Source organism: Hoplias malabaricus, chromosome 5, assembly GCF_029633855.1.
Source record: "Hoplias malabaricus isolate fHopMal1 chromosome 5, fHopMal1.hap1, whole genome shotgun sequence".
NCBI classification, from domain to species: domain Eukaryota; kingdom Metazoa; phylum Chordata; class Actinopteri; order Characiformes; family Erythrinidae; genus Hoplias; species Hoplias malabaricus.
In genome coordinates, this window is record NC_089804.1 from 40,585,855 (window position 1) to 40,605,072 (window position 19,218).

General features: G+C 41.3%; 2 protein-coding genes across 2 annotated transcripts in view; both read left to right on the forward strand.

The window, feature by feature from the left end:
• The window catches only part of cpne5b (copine Vb), a 188,113-nt gene extending 185,491 nt beyond the window's left edge, over nt 1-2,622 (forward strand). The window contains exon 20 of the mRNA XM_066672265.1: nt 945-2,622. Coding sequence (XP_066528362.1) covers nt 945-1,133 — 189 coding nt within the window. The 3' untranslated portion in view covers nt 1,134-2,622. The remainder of the gene's footprint in view (nt 1-944) is intronic.
• Nucleotides 2,623-13,171: 10,549 nt separating this feature from the next.
• On the forward strand, nt 13,172-17,504 carry LOC136697377 (bcl-2-like protein 15). The gene is made up of 4 exons (XM_066672426.1): nt 13,172-13,509; nt 14,031-14,143; nt 15,275-15,493; nt 16,485-17,504. Exons 1-4 carry the CDS (start codon nt 13,404-13,406, stop codon nt 16,509-16,511), a joined length of 465 nt encoding a protein of 154 aa, XP_066528523.1. The 5' UTR covers nt 13,172-13,403; the 3' UTR covers nt 16,512-17,504.
• Nucleotides 17,505-19,218: the final 1,714 nt, after the last annotated feature.

Sequence of the window (19,218 nt, forward strand, 5' to 3'; positions counted from 1 at the left end):
TGCTCCTGTGATAAACTCCTTCCTGAATAAAGTGCAAATAACAACATTTTTGTTTGTACTTCCATCTGGAAGTTTCTTGTTTTTAAATTTCCCATCCACCAGCGTAGTCTCTTCCGTCATCTCCATCATGTTCATCACACTGTGCGTCGTTGTAATCTGTACGTCTGGAACTCATGCGCTTAGAAACTTTCCATGGTGCAAAATGCGATACATTTTTTATTTCGTTATTTTCCCCGTAATTAATTAATCGAAATTAGCGCTTTAATATCCCACCCCTAGTTTGTACCTTTAATAACCAAAATGTAAATGTACAGTATATTTTCTTTTTCCTGACAGTGTAGTAAATATCAACATTGCTAATGATCAACTTCAGAAAGGTTGCATAATTGTATTTTTATAATACAGTGATCCCTCGTTTTTCGCGGGAGATGAATTCCAAGACCACCCACGAAAAACGAATTTCCACGAAGTAGAGGAAAGATACTTTTTTATGTATTTAATGAGTATTTGGACTTTTAAAACCCTCCCTGTGCTGTTAACAACCCACCCTTTGCATTAAACAGTCATTCTATAATGTTTTTCAGCTGGAACTACATGTGATATCCTACAAGTTTCTTTAACAGAGTCATTCCTAAGCTGTGATTTAGCGTCAGTAAATTTCACTCGGATGTGGACATGAACAATACATGTACTGTACGTAAGAAATACTCGTAAATGATATATTTTGTCACCTACAAATACAGTCTAATACATGTAAATAATAATAAAAAAATACTTTTGGCCCCTTGAAAAAACCCGCGAAGTAGCGAATCTGCGAAAGTTGAACCGCGAAGCAGTGAGGGATTACTGTATGTGATATTTACAAGTTTCATTTACATTTTTTGACCAACAAAATGTGTCATGACCAAACCGATAACTGACCCAACCACTCTTCACCTTTGCAGTTTGTTCCATTCCGGGATTACATGGACCGGACCGGCAACCACGTCCTGAGCATGGCCCGACTGGCCAAGGACGTCCTGGCTGAAATCCCTGACCAGTTCATCTCCTACATGAAGAGCCGGGGCATCAAACCAAACCCTTCACCACCTCCCTACACGCCCCCAGGACACACACACCACACACAGATCTGAGGCCATGTTTCCCTGAGGGCTCGCTGGATATGACATCAGCCTCCCTGTGTGTTATGGGACAGGTCTGATGGAGTGCTGGAGGGTTTTTTTGGCTCCCTGTGCTGGTGTGTGTATGGACACTCCTGGACACTGTGAGGTGCCAAGGTCTTTCTGTTCATGCTTGTTTTTTTGTATGTTCCTACACTTCCTGCCCAGGAGTTTTGGCGTAGTTCGAGAGAAATGGACTCGGTGAAGGTTTTTGTGACTTTTTTGTCAAAAAAAAAACAAAAAAAAACAAACAAACAAAAAAGGGGAAAAAAACTGGCCTGTGACTGTTCTCAGATCTTTTCGGAGGCGATGAAGAGGATAAACATATTAATGCTTTCAGCTCGTGCCTGTCTGTGGTCGTCTCAGTGTACCAGGACAATGTGCCGTGCTCTGACTGTTTGATCTTTGCTCCACGTTTGGTGTTTTAGCGCGTACGTACGTTCAGGTGACCTTTTCTTGGAGGTTTTTTAAATACAGATCTCAGTGGCACATTTTTCAATTCGCTGTTTGGATCTAATGATCATTTGTAGCTCTCAACACTTGTCTGTTTTGAAGCCATTTCCAGAAAGTATTCAGGAAAAAAAGCCAAGAGGTTTGTTTCCACCTTTCATCGCTGTCCAAAAAACCCAATCTCCCCAAAACTGGTGACTTTACAAAAGCATTCTTTATTTGTATTGAAAATTAATGTTAAGGCATTATATTTTTCTTTGTTTCTACACTTGCCCGTATTATAAGCTCCACTGACTTTGTGGTTCTATATTTACAGACATTTTTACAGATTTACAGTTCATCTGTTGCACTTTATACATTGTTAACACTTTCACTCTGTTTTTATACATTCAAAACCCTCCTAAGACCACCACAGACCAGGTATGATGTGGTTGCAGTGTGTTAGTGTGTGTTGCATTGGTAGGAGTGGATCAGACACAGCAGTGCTGCTAGAGTTTAAGAGGTTTTAAACTTTTTCCACTTTCAGAGACAGTAGCTCATCTGTTGCAGTTTGTGTCGGTCGTCCTCTAGTCTTTCATCACTGCCCACAGGACGCTGTCGGCTGGATGTTTTTGGTCGGTGGCCTATTCTCTGTCCAGCAGTGACACAGAGGGGTTTAAAAACTCCAACAGCACTGCTGTGTCAGATCCACACGTACCAGCACAACACACACTAACATACCACAACCACTTCAGTGTCACTGCAGCGCTGAGAAGGATCTACCACCCAAATCGTGCTCTGTGGTCTTTCAGCATCCTCACCATTGAAGAACGGGGTTAAAATGGGTATGCAGAGTAACAGATGGACAGGGTTTTAGCTTGGACAGTGTTGATAAGGGTTTTGTTCCAGAGGGCATGACACAAAGAAGAAATGTAAATGTTATATTATGATAAATACCACATTAAATAGAGCGACACGTTTCATATATCGAAGGCCATTAAAAACAAGTATCCACAGAATGGAGCTAAATTCAAAGAACTATTCAGTTTCATTCATTTCCAATTCAAAACCTCCATGTTTTTTGTTTTGGGGCCAGAAGAAATTACATAACGTGTATTTAACAGAATATTTCACGTTGAACCACTTTACGCTCCACAGAGAGTGTTCCCCACATGGGTGTGTCCATATTTAGAAGCATACAGAATCTCTAACACATCCAGGACACTAGGTGTCAGTATATGATTGACTGCTCCTTTAAAAAACAAAACTCTGTGTTTAAATATAGTATTATCGCATGCGTTTTACTTTCAATCTCAACATCTTTGTTTCCATCTCTCAGTGATTCTGTCCTTTCACGTCTGTTGAATAATGGCCAACTTGGACTTGACATTTCCACTGACCAGTCCAGCTGAGCTCACGATCCCTCCACAGCGATGAGTCACTGAAACAATGAAGCAGATGGTTAATTGTGGTTAATTAAAACACGCACCAGAATTTCTGCAGAGTGTAATTGTGTTAGCTCCGTTGTCTGACCGTTTTGTCTGGCCTCTCTGAGCTGACCATCCAAACAACAGCTTTTCTGAATTTTCTGCATCTGTGGGTAGGGACATATGCAAATGTAGCACAATTATATAAACATTCCATCACCTCTCTTTCACCTCGAAGATGCATCTGTTTTCTCCAGACGTACTGAAGTACAGTGTTTTGTACATTACTGTATATTTCCCAAAGTTTATAGACACCTGAGTCAGACACAACAAGGACAATGATTTTGAAGCTGTGATTTTAAGGTAAAAACACTACCCAGTCTTGCTTTAAGGGAATTCAGCTGTGTGACACATACACAGTAAATTCACCAGTGTTAAATCAACACTATTAGTGCTAAATTAACACTGTTAGTGTAATACTTTAACACTCAGTGCTAAGTTAAGATCTAAGTGTAGATCTGACCAATCTTCAGAGAACGGCATGAAATGGGATGCTCTGGAGCAGCTGCACATGAGCTCTAAGTTCACGCCAGATGCATTTTTTTTCCACCATCTGTACCTGACCTCACTCATGTTTATGAGGCTGAATGCAATAAAATCACAACATCTTATGTAGAGGCTGTAGAGCAAATATGGGCCAAACCAGCTTAATCTGAAAAGAAGTATGGGTCGAGCCGGTGTCCATGATGTCTTGGCCCGTAAATTGCTAATTTCTTTTCATTTTGGTTCTTTCAGCTGGTTCACACTATCTTTCATGGCCATTTTATAATTTTCTCAGAAACAAGTATGTGATTTCTATCAGAAATGTAATAGTTCCTCCACACTACCTTTCTGAAACTAAATTACACTTCAGGTTATGACACAACGGCACAAATTTGGCCTCAGATCATTAATATCTTTCATATAAAAGCATTACAAACCTAGTAGAAATGAACTCAGCCACTCATTGCTCATTCACTCATTGCTTACATTAGTGCTTTGTTTGAGCAGGTTGTAGTTTAATCTCCACGGAAAAGTCAGTAAAATGGAATGCTTTGGAGCAGCCTGGGTTTTTCTCGTGTGGTTGAATACAAGCGAATCCTCACTTTCATTTCATGGCACTGTTTATGACATCTTAATAAGTAATAATACTACTAATAAAAAGAATAATCATTAATAAACATTTTAATATACAATAATAATAACAGTTCTACCTGCAAAACGGCAGCGTACGGGTCACCTTGAACTCATCCTATGGACATGGTGTGGGATGATTTGCAGATCCTTGTAAAGCATCTCCTTTATTCGGTTAGCAGCTTCATTCAAGCCATTAATCTGCCCATCGGCTCGCTGTAATTTACCCTGCGCATGACATCAGTTACTTTTATAGTCCCAGAGAGGCCATTGTGTGCTGAATCAGATAGAGCTCATTTGCAGAGCTGGTGCAATGTGGGTTTTATCTCCAGTAGAATACATAAAAGATTTAGTCCATAGTATTTACCACTTTCTGACCTTCTCAAGGCCTTAGAAGCCACTATAGGAGACATATATTTGTCATTGCTATTTCACTCTGAGCGTATTGTATGATTCTGAAAGATCGTACTGTGGATCTTTTCTAAACTCTTCATCCAGGCGAAGGTGGTGTTCTGATATTGAGGGGTTTGTACACTTCAGTAGGTACTAAACTCACCTAAACTCTGCCATTTTATCAGAAACCCCATATTTGTGTAGGTTACTGTCTGTAACACTTTTCATGGAAATAGACCCCAACTGGATTAAGCAGAGATGTGGTATGGTAGTAGCACTCGTAAACACGTACCACTCACCGTCTCAGTGTTGTGTTAGTGAAAATATGCCAGCCTCTCATGGCATTTTTATATTTATTTATACAGCACTTAACATAGGTTTGTTTTGTATCAGAGGAGACATGGACAGTGACAGAGCCACGGTGTGCTGCCAAGTTTTCATACTCCTTCATGTCCAATTTTAGATTAGCATGCTAGCTAGTAACAAGGTTTAGCTGGATACGTAGCTTGCTATGCTTTAGAGTTTCCGTTGAGGTCAGTCATTAACTGACAACACTCAAAACAGTTCAACACACATTCCACGACCATCTCCGCATTATTGCTGTGTTAAAAACTGTCCACCATCCAGAACTGGTCAGTCGTGGTCGTAGGACAGTCCCTTTCCATTTCTCAGTGCTGTTGAAGGATACACTATGCAGCAACAGATGGGGCACAGATAGTAACCGCAACCCTACAGAGTACCTATATGGTTGGTGTTTCTAATAAAATGGTCAAGGAAAGGGTTCCTAATAAAACGGCCACTCAGTATTGATGAAGGTATGGATGATTAAGCTCTAAATGTCTGCCCCCCCCCCCCCCCCCTCTTTCTCTTTCTCTCTTCATGTGGCATGGACCTACAGTCTTCTTTGGAAGTGTATGTTTGTTTAAGTAAATAGAATTTCTTATAAGGAAGCACTTTAATGCAAAGATGTCATTCCTTAATAAACTGTACATCTGCACATGATCCCTCTGGAGATAATGCATCTGTTCTCAGATCTGTTAATACTTTTCATTTTGCCTGAAGCAAATATTGCATCACAGTGGAGTCATTAGACGGGGGATGTACAAATACATACTGTACATTCAGTGTAACTTACTGTAGAAATTCAGCGGATTCGTTGTGCATGTAAGTGCCAAATATAAGAGCAGGTTTAGCCAGCTGTGGTTTGTTTTAGTTCCTTTTTTTTCTGACTGTAACTGTTATTACGTTGACATTTCTGTGATTCGTTTCCATTCTGAGACCGGCCGGCACGCAGCATGTCACAGTTATTCTTTCTTTTTATTCTTTTATTAACTATATACGTTTGTTTCCAACATCACTAGTTGGTTTTCCCACATTATTTAGATCATTTCTTCCAATGGCATGTTTTTGTTTCCCCCAGATGAACTATATTGTACATGATTGTTGTCATAACGGTGGGTTGTGAAATGCTTTGTATTGGATTGCCTTAACTGAAGATTAATAAAGACGACTAATTATTTTACATGTGTGTGTTTTATGGCCGGCGCACAGTAGTGAGGAAACAAGGTGATCTCACTTCTTAGTGTTTACCCAGTTAAAGATGTAATAACACTTCCATTAAATTGACCTTACACACACACAAAATGGAGTCTACACTTCTTACTTCTGGCACAAATGCAAACACTGTTTTCACAAGTTGTAGGCACCATTTAGAACAAGTCAGTTCACTACTTTTGGATGCACCCGTCCGAACACAGAGGTCCATTTGTTTACCACTCCATACAACAACACAAAATGAAATGGGACGATCAAGCAGCAGCAAATGAGCCCAAGGATGCAATTTCCAATGTCTTGTTTCAGCTCTACGAGTGGAGCAATGGAAGTGGATTCTCTGGAGAGCTGGATCACCATCCAATACCTTTGCAATGGCTTGGAGTGGCATTTGTGATCCAAAACGAATCATCTAACATTATAGGCTCATTTGGGGGCAGCTGGGACCTAAGTGTTAGAGAAACAGCAGTTCACTGAATGCACGTTCTGGGTGACTATATATATGTTCACTGATTTATTGTGTGTGTGTGTGTGTGTGTGTGTGTGTGTGTGTGTGTGTGTGTGTGTACGGGTAGGGTTTACTACCAAGAATGGATTAAATGTGAAGTCTATATTTCATTGTACTGACACTCACAATCACACAGTAAATTGCTGAGCTGTGAGTTCTAGGTTTTCTTACGCCAAACAGTCCTGTGGTCAGCCCTGAGTCACCGCTGTGTCATACCCAGCTCCTGCTGGTTAATGAACGGCCAAAAAAACACAGCTGTTTCTTTGAAAAGATGGGCTTCTGAGAAACTGATAATGATCATTATGTGGCAGTGAGGAATGAAATTTCTATTTCCGGCAGCTTTCTGTTTTCACGTTCCTCGTTAATTAAAAAGAGATTAAGTGGAAATGTACCAAAGCACCTAGTGTCAAAGCAATAAAATGAACAAATCGAGAACACACTGCATAACAGAGTTGAGACTGAATGCACAAAACATAAAGCAGCACTAATTCTGAGGAAAATCAAGATTCAAATCATCATTGCATTGTAACTGAGAACTCACTTTCTGTTTCACTTTAGTTTTTCTAGAACCGAGTTCCCTGGTTTTAACACCCAAACACCGGTGGTTTCTCAAGAGGTGGCTACGAATCACGGGTGCTCATTCATTTCATGGGTGTCACCCGCTGACACTTATCATTGCGATACTTTTTGTTCTTTTGAAGACGGCTGTGTGAAAGTGCCTATTATTCTGTCTCTCAATCCAGAAATAATGCAGCAATAACACACTACTCCAGACCACCGTTTGGGGAGCCTTTTGAGAGAAGAGAGTTTGGTTTTAAACCTACAGTCGCTGTCAGGACAAAACTTCCAATCTCTAATTTTCATTTTTTGACATGACTGGAAAACTTTCTGATGAACTGGTGCAGCAGGTAGTGTCTCTGTCACAGCTCCAGGGCCCTGGAGGTTGTGGGTTTGAGTCCCGTTCCGGGTGACTGTCTGTGAGGAGTTTGGTGTGTTCTCCCTGTGTCTGTGTGGGTTTCCTCCGAGTGATTGTCTGTGGGGAGTGTGGTGTGTTCTCCCTGTGTCTGCGTGGGTTTCCTCCGGGTGACTATCTGTGAGGAGTGTGGTGTGTTCTCTCTGTGTCTGTGTGGGTTTCCTTCAGGTGCTCGTTTCCTCACACGGTCCAAAAACACACGTTGGTAGGTGGATTGGTGACGTGTCCATAGGTGTGAGTGTGTGTCGCCCTGTGAAGAATTGGCACCCCTGCCAAGGTGTGTTCCCACCCTATGCCCAATGATTCCAGGTAGGCTCTGGACCCACCACAGCCCTGAACTGGATAAGGGTTACGGACAGTGAAAAGTTTTCAAACCAAAACCAGTTTGGAAATAACTGTTGGATACTTTCATTTAGAACATGGATTCTACATTAATCTGTTTTAATAATGTAATAATTACCAATTGTCCAGTCGTGGCCATCCTGATTCATTTAGAATCCATGTTTTAAATCGAAGCGTAACAGCAGGTTTGCGTTGTAATTGGCAGAAATGTATTCCACGAACACTGGTTTATCTACTAGTATTAAGCACTCCAGACAAATCTCTTAAAGTTTCACTGCACCTTATTCAATTTAAAACACTATCAAGCAGCAATTTAAAACTAACAAGTGGAATTAAGATCATAACAAGATATTCAGTTATAAAAATAGTATCTTGTACTAAGAGCAAATGAAGTAAAACAATGACAACAAAAACAAAATCCTCGCTTTAATCAATGAAGCTCTCCACTCCGGCCCCACAGCATGGCTCTGGGTTATTTCCATGCTTCTGTTGTGTCCTTCTGTAGCAAAAGCAGACTACCCTCCGCATAATAAAGGGATTCTTCTCCTGGCAGTGGTGCCAAATTCTGCATAACACCAGTTTTAATGGATGTTCTTTTCCACTTTAAATGGGACATATAATAAAAAGATTCAGCACATTTGCATATTCATTTACGGACCTGGAGATACTACCAAACTACAAACTATGAAATAAAAATGACCCACACTTATTTGTTGTTCATCCAAGTCAGAAAACATTGAATAATAATTATAATTTGACCATTTGATTTAGTGAAGACATTCTGAGAGGTCCAAGACCAGGTGAAATAAGTGTACTGATTAAATACGGAGAAAAAAAGAACAGAGAAGAGGAGCAAGTAAAAATGGCTTCTGCTCCTTGCTCCTGATCTCTGAGCTGTGGCTCATTCTCATTGAAAAGAGCAGGCACTGAAACCAGAGCAGGACATACAGTATATCTTCAGAGCTTGTATAATCCATCCATTATCTGTAAGCGCTTATCCATTTCAGGGTCACGGTGGGTCCAGAGCCTACCTGGAATCATTGGGTGCAAGGCAGGGACACACCCAGTCCTTCACAGGGCAACACTCACACATACAGACACTTTTCAGTCACCAATCCACCTACCAATGTGTTTTTGGACTGTGGGAGGAAAGCGGATCAACCGGAGGAAACCCACGCAGACACATGGGAGAACACACCACACTCCTCACAGACAGTCACCCGGAGGAAACCCACACAGACACATGGAGAACACACCAAACTCCTCACAGACAGTCACCCGGAGGAAACCCACGCAGACACTGGGAGAACACACCACACTCCTCACAGACAGTCACCCGGAGGAAACCCACGCGGACACGGGGAGAACACACCACACTCCTCACAGACAGTCACCCGGAGGAAACCCACACAGACACGGGGAGAACACACCCCACTCCTCACAGACAGTCACCCGGAGGAAACCCACACAGACACGGGGAGAACACACCACACTCCTCACAGACAGTCACCCGGAGGAAACCCACACAGACACAGAGAGAACACACCACATTCTTCACAGACTCTTCACCCGGAGGATACCCACGCAGACACAGAGAAAACACACCACACTCCTCACAGACAGTCACCCGGAGGAAACCCACGCAGACACGGGGAGAACACAACACACTCCTCACAGACATTCACCCGGAGGAAACCCACACAGACACAGGGAGAACACACCAAACTCCTTACAGACAGTCACCCGGAGGAAACCCACGCAGACACAGGGAGAACACACCACACTCCTCACAGACAGTCACCCGGAGGAAACCCACGCAGACACAGGGAGAACACACCACACTCCTCACAGACAGTCACCCGGAGGAAACCCACGCAGACACGGGCAGAACACAACACACTCCTCACAGACAGTCACCTGGAGGAAACCCACACAGACACAGGGAGAACACACCACACTCCTCACAGACAGTCACCCGGAGCGGGAATCGAACCCACAACTTTCAGGCCCCTGGAGCTGTGTGACTGCGACAACTACCTGCTGCACCACCGTGCCACCCAGCTTGTATACTCACTATAGAAAAACATTAACCTAAAGGGGGTGCTGTCGAGTAGCTGCACATGAGTCCATTACTACAATGCTCAATGCCAAGCACTGGCAAGGAAGGCATGAAAGAACTGGGCCGTGATACAAATACCAGGGCTAATTTCTTATCCTAGGTATATGTAGGAATCTAGGGACTTGTATTCAGTTTCTATATTATATTCACGTCCACTATGTGGGGGAAAGACAAACGATAAATTCAGCTGAAACCCAGCTCATTGTGTTATTTCTGAATGCAAAAATTGGAACAACGCTGTCAATAAAACTAGCAAAAATATTCCCACCTGGGATGTGACAGAGGGAAATGAAAAATTAAGCTGAGACTGTGTGTGTGTGTGTGTGTGTGTGTGTGTGTGTGTATACATGTGTATGTCAGTGTTGTCAAACCACTGTGAAATCCTCTGGTGAATAACGCGTAAAATAATATTGGCCGGACAATTAGTCACAGATTTGAGCATTCACTGTTGGATCTGAACTGTCATTTTGAAGAGCTCTACTTACGTACACATTATTTATGAGTGGGAATAGAGAGACATTCCTCAGTCCCTCCTCTTATTTCTCTGCAAGTTTTTTTTTTTTTTTTGGCATTTCTTTCTTTGTCTGTCACACTTTCTTAATGAGAGTTTTTCCTGGGAGCGGATGGGGACACCTGGGGGACTTGGGCAGCCGGCACCGTCTCGGATCTGCTTTGATATCAGCCGCCTGATGGCCTCCTTGACTCAGGCACAATTAGAAACTCGCTTTCATGAGGACACAGAGCTGGGACCAGGATGCAGCTGAGTTGTGGCTTACTCAACTCCTGCGTCAGAGTGGAACAGGGCTGTAGAACAGTGACATGACATTAGAATTGTGATTATAATTCTGCATGTGTTTTCGTTAGTTTGTTTTTATAGCTTAGTGGAGTGTGCGCCCCCTGGAAGGGTGTGGAGCTATTGCTGGGAGCACCGCAGATATATAGATATAAACATAATGCATATACATACGGCTTAGTGGTGAGCACGTTCGCCTCCCAGCGCTGGGATCTTGGGTTCAAGTCCCATATGGGTGGAGATTCCATGTTCTCCCTGTGTCCGCGTGGGTTTCCTCCGGGGTCTCCGGTTTCCTCCCACAGTCTACAAGGGTAGGTGAATTGGCTTCTGTAATAACTGCCCTGGTGTGTGAGGTAATGAGTGTGTATTTGGCTGCCGCTTCTTGCCAATGGGTGTGTAAAGCGTCCTTGGGTATCTAGAAAGGCGCTATATAAGTGTAACGATAACTATCTAACTATCAATTCCACTATAAATGTGTTTTTAAATGTCAAACTTACTTTTTGTTTTGTTCAGTAAGACATTTATCTACACAGGGGAGATGTTTGGTTCCCACTGCTTTACGGTAACAACCACCCAGCCATTTCAAATTTAGGTTGTTGACAATAAACAGCATGAGATGCACATAAAACTAAGGACATTTTGCGAGGTAAAGAAGCTCCAACCAGTGAAGCATTTGGGATGAGTCAGACTGGTGTTGGTGGTCTACAACACCCGCACTCTAATTTTGTCTTGACTGAACGTCATCAAATTCTCACATCCTCATAGAAATGTTACAGCATCAGGACGGTTACTGCACCAAAGGTAGATCAATTAAAACACTTTTAACACATTTCAGAAGAAAAACAAAATACAACATACAAAATGTCAGAGCTCAAAACAATCAATGACAGTGAGAACTTGGGTGTCAGACATATTGGACTTTTTAAAAATGTCAGCACACAGCTTTAACAAATGCGTCACTCCAGGAACTTCATCAATCTGTTTATTCATGAGCAGAAGAAATTATATATGCAGTATATGCAGATCTAACATTTCTCCCCCTACTGTTCTAAATGATGCACCCTGCCTCACCAGCTTCTAGTAACACATCAGAAAGGTGGAAGCAGAAAGAGTGGTGTCTCTCTCTCTCTTATTGTTTCTTCTTCTAGGGGGGGCTTGGCTAGCAGCACATAAATAATGATCTGTCCAGTTTTGGACTGCTTTGCAAAACTCCAGCTGGGCTTGTCATTCCATGTTGATCTTGTCATCTGGCCTCAAAAAAAGCATGATAAAACAAAACAAGTGTATATTCTATGATGGATAGACATGATGGAAAAAGCACAAAAAAACAAATAATGACCAAAAAATAAACATAAAAATAAGTTACTGGTACTTGAACAGACTTGAGGCTGGATCTGCCGACACATCTGAGCAACTCCTGTGGAAATTCACGACCGATGATACTGTGAGTGTCCCAGAAGGTGAGCTAAAGTACTGGTTTGTGCTTCTGGGGCTTTTATAACTAGCAGACTATAGCCCACTCATCACAGAAGAGCTGTTACACTGGTGTACTTGAGAGGGAGAATCTCATAAATGTGTCGAACGGTGACTTTCCATGACCTGGAGCTCTCTGTCCCTGCCCTGCAGACACAGCCACAGCATTTTTCCCCATTTCTGAAATTACAAAATCACCTTGTTTCACCTTGTTTCAAGAAGCACTGCCTTAATGGGAGAGGGGAAAAAAAAATCCTCTTGTCCAATAGGGACAAAGCTAATCTTGACACGTACTGGATTGCTATGCATTTTTATTAGCATTGTTATTAATTTTCAAGCTTTTAGCCATGATAGAGTGTCAATAGCTACTTTTAAGAATATTCTTGGAACAATAATCAACTCAACACCTTTATTTGTACACATTTGTGCTTTAACATACTGTACATGTTCGAGTTAAACACAGATGTGGATTAGGTCTTCATAAGGGTGTGGTGCTCCCCGTGGATACCTATGATGTTATTCCCGCTGCGACAGCGACCTCTGCTGTAGAGAGTGTATAAAACATCAGTTGGATCCTGACTGGCTCCCTCTCAAATGGTTAGCTACCTATGCTAGCTAACTCCCTTAGAAGTGCACTACACGTAAGCCACGATATAACGGATTCCACAGCCAAATAATTGCACGTCTAACAATACGTCGTCTATTTTCAGCCATATAGCCTGTTTGGCTTAAACAAAGTGCACTAGTTTGGACGGATTTCTCCTCTGTGTATATGTGTGTGTAGTGCACTTCAAATGAAGTACGGAGCAATTTGGGCAACGGCCAATGACAGGGCTGAAAGGGCGGGATGTGGTAACATGTCTTTCAAAAGACACAACGAACAAACGAACCTGGAAAGTACGTCTTCGTTTTTCCCCGTGACTGTCGAACACTTTTCAGAGACGACGTAATGTTTCGTTTAAATAGAACATAGCAGCTGTATTTAAGAAGCCATATATCCGTGTCACATAGCTCTGCTTGGTGTTTTTCTCTGAGAAAGAAGCTAGTTTTCTTCCATTAGAAATGGCACCACTAGAATTTAATGACCAGACACGGCTTATTATAAGCTGCATCTTTCAGGACGAGAGAGATATGTACGAAACCGATAGCCCCGCGGGTAGTAAAGACGGTAAGTAGCGTTTAACGCCTATTTAATGTAAACGTTACAGATTAAATACCAAAACGTATGCCTATGTATTCTCTTTTATAGTTTCCAATGTTCATAACAACACAACGAACTGGGTTACTTTTGTTTATATTACCTGTCATGTGTTAAAACACCATTAATGTCTTAGAAGCTCCAGTGTTTTGAAGCTACATAGGATACACAAGCTAGTCCTTACCAGCTTTTCATTGAGGAAAACTAGCTAATAATCCTAGCTGTGTCCAATGGGGAAAAAAAACTTAGCCATTAACCCTTAGTTTATTTGTTGAGATCAGTTAATGGTTGCTCTTGTCATTGCCAAGTTACAAAGTACATTTCTAAGGAGGTGACAGGCCTGTCAGGGGTAAAGTGTCAAGTATCTGCTACGTAGAATACTTCTTTGTATTTCTTCCTCTTCAAGTTAATGGACTCAACATGTTTAGACCGTGTTTTACTGCCCCTTTCCGAAGCCTGAGAGCTTTAATTATGTGGCTTACTCTTTGCAGATGAATTTGACCCGTCGAAGATAGCTGCGAAACTCAGAGAGCTTGGAGACCACTTTGATGCTACAGTGATTAAACCACTAATGCAGGACGTCAGGACAGCGTCCCAGGAGCAGGTAGATCCTCAGCTGAAATGTCAGCACCTCGCCCTTTAAGCACACTGGCTTTGTATTAATTTTCACGGGTGTTAACCAACGTTTTCGCAGAGTTTGCTGACTTGTCATAACCTGCTTTACATGTAAATGCCATGCATAACATTCACAGCTACTTCCCAATGCTTGAGGCAATAATTCTGAACTCAGGAACAAAGACACTCAGGCTGTGACCAAAACAGCTCCTTTAGTAGTGTGTGATAATGAGGCACTATTTAGTTCTCAAAAGTAACACTGAGAAATACGAGCGGATTTAGACACTTCCACTGTTCATTGACTAGTAACAAAACACCCAATGCTTCCTGGTCCACGTTCAGCTCATGTAATGAGACATGATGTTAACTAGAAAGTCTGAGTGCATTGTGGGAGACGGTAGCATCCTCAAAATCATGCTCTAATTCAACCTTTGGATTCGGACATTCTGAGAAAAATGGCCGTGTCTGCAGTCAGCTCTGAACTACAAGGGTGGGTCAAATCCATGGTCAAATCACCAAGTCACTGTAATGAAAACAGGCATCAGTAGTGGAGCAATACAATCTCCATGGAACAGCCATAAGACAAGCCTGGGTTTGGACACCCCTGAGGTGGATGAGAGCCGAGAGCCTCCCGGTGACAACTGTAGTATTAGCCTATGTAGAAGACACACGTTTTGTTCTACACTGCCCCAGTAACCACAGGAAAGAAACCCGCCATCTTTGGGCAGTGCAGAGCTCACGTATCAAGGAATATAGGGCAAAGTATCAGGGGGGAAAATGTATTATTATATACATCATAATATTAACATGAGTGGGCTGTGGTTTCAGTATGCGTCAGTGAGGGAGGGGCATTTTTAAAGTTGCCTGAGTTTTGGGGTTGGTGTTTTCCTTACAACTGTTCAGAAAAGATCACGTGGTTAAGAACATGATCGTGGTATAGTTCTATCTTAGTGTAAGGTTAGTGACTCTCAGTGTATTGTTCTGTCTTTGACTGTATATATTACATAGTAAATTGTTTTTCTACTTCATTGCTTTCCACGCTCTGTCCTCTGTGGCAGATACAGGTACTACAGTGTACACTTGCATGCTAATCATTTATTGCCTGTTTGGTGTCTTTCAGATGGAGTCTGCTTTCGGTAAGAGCGTGGAAAGCTTGAGTAAGGCGTGGGTGGTGGGGAGGCCGGAAGTCGTCTCTGAGAAGCAGCTCCTGAAGGCCTCAGTCGCTCTGGCATTGTATGTGAAGAAGAATTGTCCAGACCTCACCGGACCCATCCAGGACGTTATGGCCACTTTCATCAACAACCGACTATCCACCTGGATCCTGCAGCAGGGAGGCTGGGTAAGCTTTACACCTAACGAACTAGGTGTATGTCACATGATGCTACAACTGCTGGCGAAAGCTATGGGATCACTACATTTAGGCCCCGTCCACACAGATCCATTTATTTTTAAAAACAAAGATTTCCTCTACAAGATTTGGGAGAAGAAAAAAATATATATATGCTGTGGTTATTCCATCTTTTTTGCCAGGAGTAGTGCCCAGCTGAGAGGTTGAAGGCTAGCACATGCGTCTTATGAGATGTGAAAAATCTCAGGAAAATCCCATCTAAACATCATTGGAGTGTTCAAGAGTTTTTTAAGCGAACACTAACAAAGGGAATGTCCTGTCATTAGATAACAGACTCCCACATTGGTTAGCACCATTGACTGCTGAGTGATTTGGGAAGAGAGTCATGGGTTGTTGTTATTGTTGTTCTGCAAATATCACTTTTCCACATCATGGCAGTCTTGTCTTCTGAGTAGCAGGTATAGTAAAAAACACACAGCTTCTTACTATCATTTTCTTTCACAAGAAGTAGCTTTGATACGAAATTGTCTGAAGCACAGCATTATCTGTGATTCCAGAACTAACTTTTCCTCAAATAAAAAAAGGTGTTACTCATTCAGAAAGGAAACTGAAAGTAACAGGACTTTTCACAGGTGTCCTGTGGTGCCACTGAGTCATTTTTGTCATAGCAATTTCCTTCATATTTGTCATAAACCCAGACTCGGTGACCTACTTCAACTAGTTGTAAAACATGACGAGTTACAGCTGGCAAAAGAAAGTCTTGTTGCTTTTAAACTAAAATGAAAAGTTTTAATAAATGTGAGTTTAGTAATATTCTTTATTAAAAACAGGTGTCATACAGGAGCTTTATAAACGTATGTTGATTTGTCATTTTTTCTCAACATGTTTCCATTTGTCTTTAGATTTTACTTTCACTTCTCTTTCCTTGATTTCAGGAGGTCAGCTATAAATAATAATTCATATTTTTGTTTTTCCTGTTTAGGAAAAGGCCACTTGTTCCTGTGTCTGAATTAACTCCAGGAGCTGAACTGAATATGGCACAACTTTCTCAGGATTTTCAGCTGTGGAATACCACTAATTAAATGCAAAAATGCTGTTTTATTTAAGACACACACAAGAGCAAAGTGATGGACTGCAGGTGGTGGCTATGAATTAGTTTGTGTTTAAAAATGTACGTATGAGCTACGTCCTGGAACCCATCCCCTTGGACTCTTTTACTTTCCCTTTACACGTCCAACACTTCACTTCTGACATCTTTTAAATTAAAGCAGAGGCTAGGGCTTCAATGCCAGCATTGTACTTCTTTGCGACGGTTGTTTTTGTGACGTGTCAATCTACAAATACCTGATAATTAAATTTTCCATGAATGAAGAACAAAAATGTAATTCTTAAAAACACTGGGGCCATATTGCTGTATTTTTGTGTGGCCCTGACCGGGAAGGTCAGAGAATGAGGTAATAAATTCATAGGCATGAGCTTTACTTGATTATTTTATTCCCAAAAAATACATTTAATCTGAAGCCAACACCAGCAGGTCAGACCTTTACACACTATTCTCTACTTTTAATTATGGCTTTATTGCATTATTAGCTTTCTACTCACCGTGATGTCTTCTGCCTCGAATGTTATTAATCTAAGGTTTCCACATCTCATCAATTATATTTCCACATCATTCAGGAAACTCTTAATAGATGATGTGGGGATAATTAATTTTTACTTCATGATCGTGTGTGAGAAGCACAAGCATCAGATCAACTGTGAACATTCACGAGACGTTTTTTATTATCAGCATAATCGATGAAGTAGTGGTTGTCCTAGATCTGATCATGGTGTATGTTAGGATTCAGATTCAGTTTTACTATAAGGTATAGTGTGTGTGTGTGTGGTTACATTTACCAGCAGTGGATGTTTGATGAACACAAATGCATCTACTCAGCCGTAGTAGTCGCTGGTTTGAGATCCAGACGTTGCATATCTGTCATAGCATTTTAAAAAATAAAGAAGCCATTCCAAGTAAAGTGAGATTTTTTTTTGTCTTCTGTTATATTTTTCTGCATCATTTCCTTCAGGTGGACAGTAAAGTATCCAGATAAATGGGCTCACACTTGTACACAGATAGGCCAAAATGTTAAGACTATCAAAAGTCAGGGTTGTATCAGATGAGAAGGAAACAGTCAGTCATTGTAGTGCATGTTTTAGATGCAAGAGAGAAAAGGCATGCGTGGCAAAGGCTATAATCATTATCACTGGATGATTTGGCCCTAAACTGGCCAAACAGGCTTGTGGTGTGGTCCCAGTCTTCACTAGTCTGCAGTTAATGTGGCACAAGTCAGCTGTTTTTAAAGACACTTCCTGAAAGAATATTTCCCATAGTGCTTGGTATGAGGCTGTGAAATGACAGACCAGAATGCCAATGCATTGTGTGTGCTGTTCAAAAGTCTTGCACATGGATTCATTGATTTAAAGTAGTGGGTTTTTATGTAATTCACGCTACCAGAAGAGGGCAGCACTGTACTGTGTTTAATATTCTTTCTCTGAATGGAAAAACATTGTGGCAGTGAATGAGTCACCATTAGTCCTTCAGTCAAACAGAAGTGACTCATTCACATCATAGTTGTATGAAAATGACACATTTCACAGTCTAATTACTGTATTTTCTATATGGGAGGGTGATGTTTTATGTTTAAATTTTTTAAATTAATATTTTGTAGGGCGTGCTCTGAAAGTATGTGGTGCCAGGGAAAATAACATGAGCCACTATGACCTTGCACTCTCAGAGAGTCAGTCATGTTGGCATTCGGCATTAATTCTGGCTCGTTTAGTGCGGGTGTGGGACTCTGTCAGAGCTGTGCCTTATCTCCACTCCTGTTTGTGATAGTTACATGGTGACACCACATAGTCGTAGAGTATGTCGTGGGTTAATCAAACGAGATAATAAGATAAGATGATGTTAAATTCATCAAATTATTATATTAACGAACTAACGACAGAAAAGATTTAGGCTGTTCCGTGTAGATAAAGTTTTCACTTAGTTTTATATACTCGAATCTAATCAATTAAATGTCATTTGACCCAGAGGTTTCAAACATTGCCTTACCACTAATTTACTGACAAACTAAACTCCAATAATCTACTGCTCCTAATGTTTTGATGTGACTTTCTTCACTGTAGATAAATATACTTTTTATTTAACCTTTAATGTAACCAGGCAAGTCTTTAAGAACATATTCTTATTTACAATAACCACCCGGCAAGTAGCATATACTTACCACTTACATATTACCATACTTACATATGCTATTCCCATTCCTGAGAGGGACCAGGGGTCACAATGTCCATAATGCACTGACAACCATTGTATTTACCATTATGAACCTCTGTCAAAACTATATACATCTCCTGAGCTTTTTAAGTTGATCACTTGCAACTCTTCTTTTTCCTGAATGTACCTCTACACCATGAATGCACTTGAGTGTCTCAGGCACCAAGCCGCATATACATTAACATTTCAAGGAGTAACAAAAATGTATAAACACTTTGAATTTATATTTCCCATCACCACCACCTTACTCATGTGGTTGGGCAAGTAGAACTGATAAATCATTGGGTTTCCCCTCCAAGTGTTTACGTGCTGATAATGTTGAATACAGAAGCTGTGGTATTTGGTTTGCACATGGATGAGTTTTTAAGCTGATGAGTTCACATGACCTTGTCAT